This window comes from Hyaloscypha bicolor (genome assembly GCF_002865645.1).
Source record: "Hyaloscypha bicolor E unplaced genomic scaffold K444scaffold_61, whole genome shotgun sequence".
NCBI classification, from domain to species: Eukaryota; Fungi; Ascomycota; class Leotiomycetes; order Helotiales; family Hyaloscyphaceae; genus Hyaloscypha; species Hyaloscypha bicolor.
The window spans coordinates 630,178-646,019 of record NW_020194563.1 but is presented as its reverse complement, the minus strand read 5'-3'; the positions used below and the strand labels follow the sequence as shown (position 1 = coordinate 646,019).

The following is a 15,842-nucleotide window of genomic DNA, read 5'->3' as shown; positions in this document are numbered from 1 at the left end:
TGCTGTAATGCCTATTCCCACTACATCTTTGCCGTTTAAACCACATGGATATTGAACTGTATACTCCGTTATAGGCATCCGTAATAGTTGCAGTCCTATATCCACTGCGTTAGAAATCAGCCTAAAGGGAGGATCTGACGTACTTTATAATAGAAGATTGCGTAATGTATTCGATGTCCAGATACCGAGGATACGGAGTTCTGAGTGGAGCACCTCCGTCGCGGTGTTAAAGGTAGGCTGCAGATTGATCTAAGGCAAGAAAATCGTAGTATTGATTAGGCCCAGAAGGAATTCAGGAGCGAAGATCCTTTTGGTTATGCCGAAATGTGTCGCAAAATACCTGAAAAAGTTGGAGACTTGAAGCTTAGTCAGCATCCCCCGAGTGCCTGGGTCCACCCACGCCAGAGAATCCCTACGGAGGTCCCGCCGCACAGGTCACATATACGGAAAGCCGTAAGGATCAGAAGACCAAGCGATTTTCGAATCTGGTTTTCGACCTTTGATATCTGATTTGTGGCACGTGCGCACCCCACCAAAAATCGCCCGTAACCAAAATACCGCATTCTGCGGGCGTAATTACTATTATACTCATATATATAACTTATATAGAGGTAGCCAAAATAAAGCTATTCGCAGTTACTAAATATACTAATATTTGTATTTGTCTTTACTATAATATCTCTAGTACTTCCTCTGTCCCTGCCCCTGCCTCTACTTCCCCTTCTTAACTACTATTAATTCTTTTTTAACTTATATAATCCGTATAATAGATCTCATAAATTATAAGGCATATCTTCCTTACTATTATTATTCTCGCTATTATTTCCTATAATACTCGAAATATCTCTATCTCTATTATTTTCTTTATTCTTATTCTTATTTTCTTTTTCTCTCTCTTTTTTTTCCTTTATTAGTTTCTTTACTTTATTACTTTATTTCGAGAGTATTTATAGCTTTAAAGATTAAGGTTTTACGGAAACTAACTTGGGAAAAGCTAGATCTTTTAGTATTATATTAAGGTAATATAAGATATATATTCTATTACTATTATTATATTTATAATTATAATAGGCTTAGTCAAATTTGCCCTAAACTTATATATACTCTTGTTATGGGCCTTTAAGGTTCTTTTTTATATAATTAATATAAGATATAGGTACTAAATAGCCTCGAGTTTAATTATATACTATCTTTAGGTTTATTATAATCTTTGGATTATCCAAATTAGCTAGCTTCTTTCTAGGATAAAACTTTATATCTCGAATCTCTAGTATTTTATAAATATTCTTTATAACTTATATTATTTTATCGGGGATATTAAAAAGCTCGAGATAGTACTATTTATTAGTAATAGTAAGAAGAGGCTATAAGGTATTTAAGGAAAAAGGAAGGTTTAGTAGATTTAATAAATTATTATTCTAATATTTAATTAGTATTATATTCTAGCTTTTTATATAAGAAAAGTATAACTTATTACTTCTCTATAATACCTCGAGTCTTTAAGCCTTTATACTCGAGCTATATTATATTACTTATCTTTACTAGATAGGTATAAGTTATTAATATTACTAATATTATATATATTATATCTTTTCTTTTTTTTAAGAACTTTTTTGGCGGTATAATAAAGAATTATATTTATTTTATAATAGGAAGAAAGGCTTAAATAATACTTAAAGAAAGAAGAAAAGAGATAAAGAAAAGATTAGGTATAGTATTATAGTTAAGAGAAAAAGAATTAGTTAGAAGAAAAAGAAGGCCTTTTTATAATACTTTTTTCCTGAAAAGTAATTACGAATTCGGAGTTATCTTTATATTATAAAGGCCCAAAAAATATAAAAGAATAAATTTATAAATAAACTAGAAGATCGGATTAACTTTTTTAAGCTCTTTTTCTTATAGAATAATAATAAATTCGCAAATAAAGATAATAATAGGATTAATAAGCTAATTAGAAAATAGAATTAATTTTATAGGTAATAGTATTTGCTATACTAATACTATTTTTGTAAAAAGAAATTATAAGATATAATTCCCGGGCTAAATAAATAGGTTAGGTAAACTATATTTATAAGTTTATTACTAGTATAATACTAAAGTATAAATAGAGAATTCCTAGTTAAACCTAAAAAATATAGAATTAGATTAGGAAGCCTAATAATTTTGGAATTATATAAATAATAAGTTATTTTCTCTAAATTTTATACTAGTTTCTTGAATTCAGGGAATTATATAATTATATAATACTAAAAATAAGCTTTTTTTATATATAAGAAATAAAATATTAGTATTATTTTATAATCTAGATATAGTATATCTAGATAATATAATATAAAAATAAGACTATTTTTAGTAATTATAATATTATATTTTATATAAATATAAAAGTAAGGTTTTTATACTAGTATAGACTAATATTTAAAGACTATATATTTCCTTTTTTCCTTATTCTTTATTTCTAATTACTATTATTATAACTTATAAACTATATTATATTATAGGAACTAATAGAATTAATCCTTAATTATAGAAATAATATTAAGCTTAAATTAAAGAGCTCTATTATATTTAAGAAAAGACTTTTTAGGATATTAGATATACCTTATAACTAGAAGAGTTTAATACTAGTAAAACTAGCTATATTACTTAATTATAATAATAGAATACTAAACTCTTTCCGGATTAATAGCAAGTAAAATATAAGGCATATCTCTATAATAAGAAGCTAGTTAAGATAATATATTACTTCTAGTATTAGAACTATTTACCCAAACGTATGCTTTGAATCTTTAATTATAAACTTAATTATCCTAGGCTTAATATATATACCCTAAAAATAATTTGATACTATTATAAGCTTTAGCTAAAACGAAATTAATTTAATACCGAGTATATTAATACTTTTAAGGAAGCTAAAGAATTTATTTTTAAGGAACTAAAGAGTAATTAATTAATCCGGTATAGCTATAAGAGAATATATTACTAGGTCCGAAAAAATACTAGTAAATTTATATCTCGTAAAGAAATATAGTAAATACTTAGGATATTAGATAAGGTAAAAATAAAGGTGCGAGATAAGTATAAGAATTAGAAATATAAGAGGTTTACTATTAAGGGGCCAGGTTAATATTAGTCTATAGATAGGTATAATAAGTTATTCTATTATAGCTTCTAGATTTATAATATTATTAATATATATTCTCGAATAATAATTAGTATTTTTATTAGTATATTAAATTATATATAAATTACTATCCTAAAGTTTTATTTTCTCTATATTAGGAAATAGGGTTATTTTCCAAAAAAGTTACGAGCTAATAAAGGCTAAGAGATACTACTTATAGTAGTTATATAAATCGAGCTCTAGTAGTTAGTAAAGGGTTACGATTTACTATAGAAAAAGGCCTTTACTTACGGGCCCTTAATAAAGAATTAGTATATTAAGATATAGTAAAATATCTTAGCTAGTAGGCTTATAGAGACCTAGAAACGGTTTTTTGAATCTTTTTATAATATAAGTATCTTTAATAGGAAGTCTTACTATAACCTAATTACTATTTAATTTATTTATATAAATACTTTTTATTAATAGATTAATAACTTCGTTCTTTTTTATAATATTAGTTCGATTTACTTTTAGTAGGCAAGGGCTAATTACCTCTGGCCTAGAGTTCTAGAAAAGCTATATAATTATTACTAGGAAGTTTATTATTATAGTATTTCCCTAATAAAAGTAACTAAGTAATTACTTTCTAAGCTTAAAAAGAAGATTACGAGATATAATTATATAATATATTAAATTCCCGAAATTAAAGAGCTTTATATAACTTTTTTTAAAGATACTAGTATTATATATACTATAAATAAGCTTAAAGTAGGGCTAGATTAAGATTACGTTAGGGTATATTAGTTCTTTTATTATGCCCTCAAACTTTATAAAAAGAGAGTTAGAAAGCTCCTATTTAATATCGAGCCTCCTTATAAGGGAAATAAGTAATTAGAAGTAATTCGAGAGGCGAAATAAAGACTAGAGAATGCAATTATAGCGAATTAAGAACTAGGGAATATTAAAAAAAATAATCTTAATAATAAGATTTCTATAGATAATAAGGAGTAATACGAGAATAATTTAGGGAATTTAGAGAATAAGGGAATCTTGGATAACTTATTTAATAACTAATATTTAGGCTATAAAAGTTTATTTATACTAAGCTTCTTAAAAGTAATATTATAGCTATATATAAAGATATAATTCCTTTAAATTAATATAAGGAATTACGTGGTCACGTGACTCTATAGAATTGGCTAGCCATAAAAATGCCCTAAAGCCAGAAACTTATAAAAAGTCTTAAGGGCTTTGGGGTATCTAGATTATTACTAGTACCTAGTACTTTTTAGGAAAAGAGTATAATATATTTCATAATAGGTAACCTATTATAAATTACTTAATCTTAAAGTTAAGCGGGAAATCTAAGGGCTGGGCTCGTAATTTAAGTCTTATTAAGGTTATTAAAGTCTTTACTAGCTAGTACTATAGATTTAATATAAATATTACAGGAATCCTATAGGTTTTATTCTAATCTATCTAGAAAGCGTATATAGTATATCTCCTTATTTATTCTAATATTTATATATAATTCCTGAGAGCCGAACTATTACCTAAAAAAGAAGTAAGAAGGCTAGATTAATATCTTTAAAAACTAAGGCCTTAATAAGTCTATCTAGAAAAGCTTACTAATTCTTCTAAAAATAACTTAAGAAAAGTTTGAGTTTATTATATATTATAACTCATATAACTAGAGACAGGAACTACTCTAATAGGCTAGAAAGAGTTTCTTATATGGCTTACTTATATAACTAGGAATAGAGACTTGAGTTTATTATATGAAATTATTTATATATAGAAACTCTTATTATAAACTTCTCGTTTGAATTAATTAGTTAAACCTATTTTTAATACTAAGTCTTTATTAAGATAACTTCCCGCTTCTAGAGGCTTTAGATAAAGTAGCCAATAAGTTTCTTAGCTATTAGCCAAGACTTATTAGCTAGAAAATCTATAAGTAATAAATAAGATTATAAAGCAGAACTTCCCTAACTATAATACTATATATTTTATTATAATATAAGGTAATTAGATATAAAAGCCCTATTAAATATAATATGTCTAGAGCTATAAATAATATCTTGCAAGATATAGGGAGTCTTAATACTTAACTAGTATTATAGTCTAGCCTAAAGGCACTTATTATTCTTTATATCTAATTTAATAGAAATAAGAAGTACTTATACTTTAACTCGAGGAATAATTAAGACTTTTATATGAACTTAGGGCAGCGGTTTGCTCTATAAAGAGAGAATAGATCAGAATTACTTATATTATATTAATTTTTGGGAGAAGTTGTAATAAATACTATAACTCCTGAAATATTCTCGAGAAAGCTCTCCTAAACTAAAATAGGCTAGTTTATAATCCCGAAAGATCTATAGGAGTTTTATATACCCGAGAATACAAGTACTTAAGGTAAATACTATTTGAGTTCTAACCTATAATAAAAGGAAAGTAAAGTATATAAAATAAAATATATAAAGTAAAAGTAAAATAAAATATTCGGGTATTTAATAAATAGAAAGCCTAACTATAAGTTATAAGAACTAGTACTAACTAGGTACATATATAGTAATATTAAAGGGGAAGTAAGGTAAGAAAAGTAAGGTAAGGGAAACTAAAAAATAAGTTAGTATATATTTTATAAAAGAGAACGGGAAAATATCTAAATAGCCTAAAAGCAAGAAGTATATATTAAAGGAATTGAAATTAGAGAAAGAAAGGCTATTTCCTATAAGAATAAGTTAGTATATATTTCAAGACAAAAAATAAAGGTATTTAGTAATAGCCTAAAGGCTTTTATAAGTATTAAAGGAAGGGAGAAAGTATTAGAAAAAGAAAGGAAGTATTAAAGTTCGGAGAGATCTAAATAGAAATTAGCCTCTTTTTAGAAATTTAAGAGAAAGTACTTCTAAAGGGCCTAAAGATATAAGAGATATTAAAAAAGGGAAGGAGGGATCTAAAATTTAGCTTTCTAAGAAGCAAGTAGGTTAAAGACTTATAGTATAGGAGTTCCGAATAAAAGTAACCCGGAAATAGTAGTTAGGTACTAGCTTTTAGTATTATTAGTAAAGGGTTCAAAGAAGGAGGAGTTTAGAGAAGAAGGAATTAAAAAAAAAAGGGTTTAGAGAAAGAGGGATTAAAGGAGAAGGGGTTTAAAGAAAAAGGAATTTAAAAGAGGAGGGGTTTAGAGAAAGAGGGATTTAGAGAAAGAGAGAGAGGTTATAGGTAATTAGATACTAGCTTTTAGTATTAATAGTAAAGTCGAAAAAATATAGAAGAAGAATAAAGGTTTTAAAATAAAGATAAAATAAAGTTATACTTTTATAAAAAAAAAAAGAAAGATACTAGTATAAGGTAATTATATTATTAAATTCTATATTTACTTTTACTATTTATTAAGGATATATATTTCTCAGAAGAAAGTATTACTTAGTATCTCTAGGAAATAATAATTTAATAATAATACTATTAAAAAAACTAAACCTAATATATTTAAGTATACTAAAATAAGGCAATTATTTTTATATTAAAAATTAAATTATAATATTACTAGATATAAAGCTATTTTAGTTTATAGACTAGGCTATATATAGAGATCCGAGGATATTAAAGCTTACTCGAATTACTTATAGAATAGCTATATAAATAACTAGTAATATAATGAGATAGTATTATACCTTACCTAATTAGGTTAATAATAAAGCCCTTTATTATAGTAGATATATAATATCTGTTTTTTAAGGTATTATATAGCTAGAGGAAAAAGGCATATAACTATATAATCTCTAGGTTCTTAAAATTAATTAGAAATTAGTTAATTAGAAATAAGTAAATATTACTTTTTATATTCCTAATTTAACTAGCTACTAGAGTAATAAGACTCTTAATATAACTAATTTAATAATACTAGAAAATCCAGATAGTCTCTTATTACTTATATGCTTTTTTCTTACCCTTAGTAAACTATAGAGAGCTCTTATTAATATTAGGCCTAGCTACCTCAAGAGATCTAAAGCCTTTATCCTAAGCTTCCTGAACTACTAGTACTACTAACCCCGAGCTTTTGCCCTAAATCTCTTATATAGCTACTTAAAAGGCTCCCTATATAATAGATATTAAGCTTTTACTCTTATTTTACTAAATAACTAGCTTACTAAGCCCTTTCTCATTTCGTGCCATATAATCGAGACTCTATTAAAGAGCCTTTATTATAAGCCTTATTTTCTCTTGTAAGTCTATAATCTCTAAATTCTTTTTTATAAGACTATTAAGATACTTTAAACTTATAGATAATTATCTTCCCTTAATTACCTTACCTTGAGAATTTCCTAAAAGAAAAGAAAGTATTTTTATATTTAGCTTCTTAAGATTCTTTATATGAATTTTAGTAAGACTTTATTTTTTAATTTCAAATTCCTTTCTTATAGCTTTTAAAAGCTATACTCTCTTATTAAGCCTATTTATATAGGTATTACTTTCTTTAATTACTATATTTCTCTCTTTTTTAAAGCTCTATTTTCGTATTTTAAATTACTTCTTTTCTTTCTCAAGGTCTGCTAGCCCCTTTTTTAATATATACTAATACCTATTAATATAACCTTTTATTATAGATTTTTTTAGCTACTTATATTATTTATTAAATACCTTATTAAAGGACTCCTCTAAATTACTAGCTAAAATAGGCTTAGTAGCTAGAGTAGGCTTACGGGCTAGAGTTTTAGTAGCTAGGGTAGGCTTACTAGCTAGAGTTTATAGAGACTTAGATCTCTTATAATTCTCTTAATAGATAATACTAAGTTATTTACTAGTACTTTAATACTAATATTATTTCTTTTTAGATATATAATTATTTCTAATTATATTACTATTAGAGTTATTAGTATTAAGGGTTTTTAATAAGTTATTAGTATTAGAAGTTATTATTAAATTAACTATTAGCCCTTTATATAATTAATAATCCTATAAAGGCTACTTTTTTTTAATAGGGATAAGGAAGCAGAGTTTGGGCTCTTAATAGTTTATACTAGGATATGTTTTCTTTATATATTTAAGAAACTATTTAAAAGTGCGATTTTCTCTAAATAAAACCAGGAAGTCCGGAACTTTAGAGTAGGTAATCTTACTAGTAAAGTAGCCTATAGTCAGGCTTTAATTCTCAAGATTAAGTTTATAGTATTTAGTCCTTCTAATACCTTTCCAGATATTAGACTCTAGGAAATAATTAAGTACCTAGCTACTAAGCCTTACAAATATCTTATAAGAATCAAGAAAAAATAGGAGTTTTAAAGAAATAGTTTACTTAAACGGCTTCCCAGAATAGCTAATATAGTAATAGATAATTATTAATAAGCCTATTAGTAAAGGCTTATTAGTAGGATTATAGCCATATTTACTAGTTAGTCTTTCTTTATTATACTTTCTTTTATTATTTTCCTTTACTTTTAACTCTTACTAACTATGAGCCTTAGTTAAAGTACTTCCCTAAAGCCTCGATTTCTTTTTCTTCTTCCTAGTAAAGGCGAGGTTATCTTCCTATATATTACAAAGAGTATCCCTAGTAATAGTTCTTTAGAGACTTTCTTTTTTCTTTCTTACTTGCTCCTCTTTTCTCTCTTTCTCTCTCTTCTTCTTATTCTTTTAGAACTTGGCCTAATAGATATACTAATTTCTAATACTTATTTCTTTAGTACTATTATTATTATTATTTCTCTTATTATTCTTGGAAAAGTAAGAGGCAAGAGGCTTTGGCTTTGGCTTACGGGCCTTCTATAAATACTTCTTCTCTAAGGTGAATTCGGTCGGGCTTAAGAAAGGAAAGATAATATTATAGTAACTATAAAAAGGGCTAATGCCCTTTTGCTTTTAGTACTTTTCGTAGTAGGCCATAATATTATAATATATAAAGTCTTAGATAAGGCAGTTTTAAAGAGATTAGATTAAGAATAGGAATAAAAGAAAGTAAAGATAATAATCTAGGAAATAAGAATATAGTAGGAAAACCCCTCTATATTAAAGAATTAGTAGAACTATCTATCTCTATTTTGAGTATAAATCTATACTAAGTTATCCTATAATATATCTTTACTTATTACTACCGGTTTCGGATATACCTCTTACTAACTAGTAACTCTATATATATCCTTATTTATTACTACCGGTTTTGGATATATCTCTTACTAGCCGGCCACTTTAAGTATATCCTTATTTGGTACTACTAGTTTCGGGCATGCCTCTTATAAACTAGCGACTTCGTATATCTTAACTTATTTTTGCCGGTTTCGGATACGCCTTCTATTAACTAGCTATTCCAAGTATATCCTCTATAACTAATTCTCTAATCCAATATAATTCCGTTCTTTTATATATATCTTATATATATAAAGCTAGTTATATATTAGTAAGAGTAAAGAAAAAGAGCAGAGAAATATTATAAGTAGTAATATGGGGCTAGTATAACCTTATAAGAATAATTCAGAAGTATTATAGTTAATTATATTATAAATTATCTATACTTAGAAATATGATTTAATTATATATACGAGTCTTATAATAGATAGTAATAAAGGGACTTAAGTTAGGTGTGGTTATGCCTGCAGAATGCGGTATTTTGGTTACGGGCGATTTTTGGTGGGGTGCACACGTGTTACAAATCAGATATTGAAGGTCGAAAACCAGATTCGAAAATCGCTTGGTCTTCTGATCCTTATCGCTTTCCGTACACATACGAAACTCTGGATCGAAGCCAAGCTTCATTTCTACTTCTCCAACTTAAGGATAACGCTTGGGTGCAATCCTTCACAGCGTACAGGGGCCGGTCATTCTTGAAATGGTGGAGCAGCCGATTGCTTCATTGGCGTTGGGGCTCCTATATTGGAGAAGGTCGAACTATCAAGCAGCGGCGATGATGACAATTCAGCCCTGCGTGCCTACTTGCCCCTTGGCATCTGCTGGGACGAACGTTGGAATGGAATCTTGTCCTTCTGTCAGCCAGTCCCGCCACGGGCGTTCAAAGCGAGGAGGATGCGGGGATCAGATGCACGGGCGAAACACAACGGCTGAAATCTTGTGAATCAAGACCGCTCCTTTGCATCCAACAAGCCAATGATGAGGCTCCATTCAGACGTCCGTCCTCGACAGGTGCCACGGGACAAGCATCATAAGACTCTACGTTGTAAAACAGTTCCAGCGCGTACGTATTGCGGGCCGAGATTCTCATCTCAGCTCATTCTCAATCTTGAGGCAGAGAGGAGTGGAGAGGAGAGAGGGCGAGGGCGAGGCGACTAAACTTGGGTTCACGTGACCTCTTAGCGTTAACACTACCAAACCGCTGCCACGCTAAGACCCCTGTCGCCTCGGGCAAATACAGAAACCCCTCGGAGGACCCTTTAACTTGCAGTGCCCCCAACAAACCAAGTTTGCTCGACCAATACGAACAGCAATCAACATTCCCTGATATGATATGCGAGAGAACCCAACTCCGCTATCGAGCCTCGATCCGTCGCTCCGTACGCCGCGGGCGAGGTATAACTCCAGGTTCATCTCGACACTGGTAAAGATCCTTGAATCAAATCCAGAGGCAGACCTGTCTCCGCATATTAAATACAGTACAGAGCGGTTAAATGAGCTCAGAGGTATGTTAATGTTATTGGAGTAATGTGTGAATTTGGAAACTGATCTGCCCGCGTCTAGGGGCTTCGACGACTATCCTACCAGTTCCAGATGTTGCGCAAGAGCTAAAGGTTATTCAGCCATCTATTCCTGAACCGTGTGGTGCCTTTAGCATCGTTTCACCTTTGGTATAGCAGGTTCAGGCACTTATTGGCCTTAATTCATTGGATATATCGAATGGGTTTCCAGCTTCTGCTTTCTGGCGGCTGCTGAAGGATGGGAAAGTGCTTTACCAAGTTCTTTTAAAGTGGATAATAAAGATTATCCCCTGTATAGTAGTCAAATTTGCTCCAGGCCTGGATATTAGCGAGTATTAGACTATATGTTATATTTGGGCTTACCGAGAAGATATACTAATGCCGAAGCCGCTAGGGGCAATTTCAATTAGAAGTTGCAACTATATATTTATGTTATATATTGAGGGAGATCCCTTTACGGACCTCTGGCCGAATCTTTTATCTGAACTAAAGAGTTCTATACGGTCCAGTATATTAAATAAATAGAGTAAAATAGAATAACAGCCGTTATTCTATTTTATTCAAGTATAAATCTCGTTATTTATATTTTATTTATATATTATTTAAGTTATTTATGAATATTTATAAATAACTTGAATAACGTACGTGATCTGTACACGTGATAAGCTAGCCTAATTAGGTAAGGCCTCGGGTGGTCCCGTACCTGGCGCCACCTTACTAGCTAATCAGGTGGTAGTAGCGCTTGGTAAGCGAATCGAACCTCAATAATACTTCTAGAACCTCCATGAATTACAATTATATTAAATTACTAATATAGGAGCTAAAAGTTAGAAATCAAAGAACTAGAATCTTCGGACTAAAGCAAACCTTTATAATTAGAAGAATTATAAAGCAGACTTTAGAATATTAGAACTTTATATAAGAATACATCGTTTTCCTTGATTTTACTTCTTTCTTATACTTTAATTACTTATAAAAAATCAATTATTACTCTTATTATATTATTTTATATTATATATATCCTTATATATATTTAATATACTCGAAAATGTCTCAAGACTCTTTAATCAAGCTTAATATAAGTCAAAATTACTACGATTTCGAATTAAGACTATTTAATAAGTAAGCTTCTCTTTTTAAGAAAGGCTACTTAAAAAAGACGCTAAATCCTATATAAGAGAATATCGGGGACCTCTGTATATGTATTATTAAATGTATAATTAGAGGGTATTTGTAAGTTAATATATTAATTTTTAATAAATTTTTTACTAACTAATCTAATAGTAAAACATAGCTTAATTAATAAATATATACTCCTATAAGTAATTATTACTCTTATTTTCGGCATTTCCATAGATTTATAGACCTTAAGAATCTTAAGGATAGTAATAATAATAGTAAGTTATTTTATTATTAATTAAAAAGAAATATTTACTAATATATTTAATAGATAAAAGTGAAGCTTTTAGTTAAGTCTTACAAATAACTATAACTAGCCTTTTTAATAAGTAATCGGGATAATAAGAAGAAAGCTTTATTATTAATTACTTTAAGAGATTATTATTAAATTTTATTATTAATAATAATATTTCTTTTTGGGCTATTACTATTTTAAGCTTTTATTACTTTATTCTTTATTTATTTATATACTAATATTTAATAGTTAAGTACCTGCTATATACTCGAAGGCTCTTATAGATGAGCTTAAATTATACTATATTAAAAAGAGTTTAAATATTAAAGAAGAGTTAAAAGAGAATATTAATTCTCAAGGAACCTTCTCTATTACTTTAGATACTTGAACAGGTATAAATTAAAAGGCCTTTTTTGGAATTACTATATAAGTTTATATATTCTAATAATTATTAAGTAAAATATATACTAATATATTATAGATATTTTATAAATAAGGATTTTAAATTAAAATATTATTTATTAGTTATAAAAGATTTAAATAATATATACTCCGGTATTTATATACTTTCTGTTTTATTAGGAGCTTTAAAATAATATAATATTAAATATAATATTACTAGGTAAATTATATAATTACTAATATATTTTATTTAGTATTACTCGAGATAATACTAGCTCAAATAATATCTTATTAAAGGCTTTTATAAAGTATTATAATAAGGAAGGCATTAAATTTCAAAGAGATATTTCTTATATAGCTTATATATTAAACTTGGTAATTTAAGATATTTTAAAAGCTTTTATTAAGAATAATTATAATACCTCTTATTCTACGGATTTATATGAGTAAGAAATAGAAGAACTTGAAGATAGAGAAGAAGAAAGAGAAGTAGAATAAGTAATAAGTAAGTTCCCTTTATAATTTATAATAGTTTTATTAATAAATTATAGATTTATTAATTTAGAGAAAGGTTCGAAAGACTATTATAGGTCTTAAATATAATTAAGAAAACCGACGGCTATTAGAAGCTCAAATTAAAGCTTTTAATATAGAAAATGCTCGATTTCTTTAACTTAATAAGTAATTAATTAATTATTTAATTAATTATTAATTAATACTAATTATTTATAGATTAAAAAACACGGTAGTCTTTGATTTATTATATATTAAAGAACTTTTTATATATATATAAAGCTATTAAAGTAGTTATTAATAGCTCTAATTCAAAGGCTTTTAAAAATAAAAGTCTAGTTTTAACTAATATTGAAATTATTTATTTAAATAATATTTTAAATATAATTTTAATATTTGTTAAAGCAATAACTAAATTACAAGCCGAAAACTATCCTACTATATATTATATTATACCTGAAGTATATAAAATATATAATAAATTGGAAAATTTCAAAAAGGAATTTAAAGTAAGTTTTTTTTTAAACTCTTTTTATATTATTAATATTTTTATACTAATATTTTAATAGGATAAAGTATTTACAGATGCTATAGATAAGGGTATAGCTAAGCTTCGAAAATATTATCCTAAAACAGGCGTTTTAGATAATAAAAATAAAGCTTTATATTTGGCTCTTATTCTTAATTCTCGAATTAAATAAGAAGGATTAACTAGTATTGGCTTATCTAGTAGTATATCTTCGGATATATATAATAGATTAAAGACTGATTATAATATATAAGTACTTTCTTTTATTAGCTTTTAGTATTTTAATAACTAATTTTTGAATTTAGATATAAATATAATTATAATATATCTCAAGCTAGATCCGATACTTCGGATATTAGTATGGCCGATTCCGATTCCGATTCCGATTCCGGTAGTTCGGATATATATATTACTAATTTGTTTTCTAAAATAGAGAATGAATTAATAACTTATTTAGAAGAAAAAAGAGAAGATAAAAAAGTAAATAAAACTTTACTTATATTCTATTAAATATCTATCCGATATTCTCTTAATATTTTTTAATATATTAGTACTAATATATATATAGACTAAGTCCTTAGACTATTAGAAGTCTAATACTACTAGATTCCCTGTATTAGCTTTAATAGCTAGGAAATATTTAGGAATTCCGGCTTCCTTAGTAGCTAGTAAGAGGTTTTTTTCTCAGGGTGCTCTTATTATGTCTAAACTATATAATAGACTTAATAAGAGTATTTTTGAGATAATATTTTACTTAAAAAGCTAGAGGTTATTTCAAGATAAGTTAGAAAAGGCTAAAAAAGAAGAGAAAAAGAGAGAGAAAAAGAAGAAAAACCAAGATTCTAGGGAGGATAATTAGTTTATTATTATAGAAAATTGATATTTAAGTAGCCTTATATAAGCTCTAGCTTAGCTTATATAAGGCTGCTTAATAGATACCTTAGTTTAATTTTTTTAAATTTAAATATATATTGATTTATAATAATCCCGTAACTTCTATATAATTTCCACGTAATTATTTATAGTTATTTATATTATTTATAAATAATTATTCTATTTTACTTAAGTTTTTTAAGCTACTTGTTATTTATATTTTATTTAAGTTATTTATAAATATTTATAAATAACTTGAATAACTTGAATAATCCTTTAATATACTAATACGGTCTTAATTAGGGGGAATCCTGTAATATTTATAGAAAGTGCTATTATAATCCAAATACCTTAGTAGCGGTAATCCGCCCTTATATAGAGATCTATAATAATATATTCGGACTAGTATAAAGAGTATTTTAACTAAAATGGAATTTAAAGTATTCTTGGTTTCTATTTACCGGAAGCTAAATCAGGTCTATCTGGATTTAATTACTTCTATACTAAGTATAAGTTACCAGATTATTATAACTTATAGTAACCTATATTCTAAGAACATATTAGTATTATATACTGCTTTAAATAGTATTAAGATTACTGGACTAGTAGACTGGGAGTTTAGTAGGGTATATCCAGAGTACTGGGAATATATAAAAGCCCTTACTAGAGTAAGTTAGAGTTTAAGTAATTGGTATTTATATTTACTAATAGATACTATTAGAAACTATAGTAATATATAGTACTAGGAATATTTAATAGATTAATTAGTATATTAATAGAGGAGAAATATACTCTTTTATAGGAAACTAGATCTGCTTTTTCTATTTAAGTATTATTCTCATTTTTAATTTAATAGCTATCTATAAATATCTGTAACGAGAAATAATATTTCCTTTTATCTTTTTCGAAAAGGCTTCCTACTATCTGAAATAAAGTAAGAATATCGAGTTTTTAGCTATTAAATCTCTTTAGAAGATGCCTTTTTACTTTCTTAAAATTCTTATTATCTATAATTTGTTCCTTATTTAAACTTTCGAGAGCCTCTATTATATAGTCTTAATAGTACTATCCCTAAATATCGTTTTATACTGGGGTTTCGGTAATAATCTTATATAGTTCTGCTATATTGGCTGGCTGGATTTCGGCTATATAGATCGATTCGAGATATAAGCCGGAACTATTTGGTATAATACCAGATTTGGCTTCTATAGTAAAGTATATTACTTTGCCGGTAACTTCGTATATATAGTTATTGGTATTAAGGTAAAGTATCTAGTGGTATAGATTCCCCTATCTCGGCCGGTATAATACTATTGAAAGGTTTCCCTTCTTTTTCTTCTTTTTCTCTACTTC

At 27.2% G+C, this 15,842-nt stretch overlaps 1 protein-coding gene across 1 annotated transcript; it reads left to right on the top strand.

Moving 5' to 3' along the window:
- Positions 1 to 11,025: 11,025 nt before the first annotated feature.
- On the top strand, positions 11,026 to 15,151 carry K444DRAFT_722124 (uncharacterized protein; the record flags this gene model as incomplete). The annotated part of the gene is made up of 3 exons (XM_024888549.1): positions 11,026 to 11,266; positions 13,922 to 14,007; positions 14,903 to 15,151. Coding segments are annotated over exons 1-3 (465 nt in total), but the record flags the coding sequence as incomplete, so codon positions are not given.
- Positions 15,152 to 15,842: the final 691 nt, after the last annotated feature.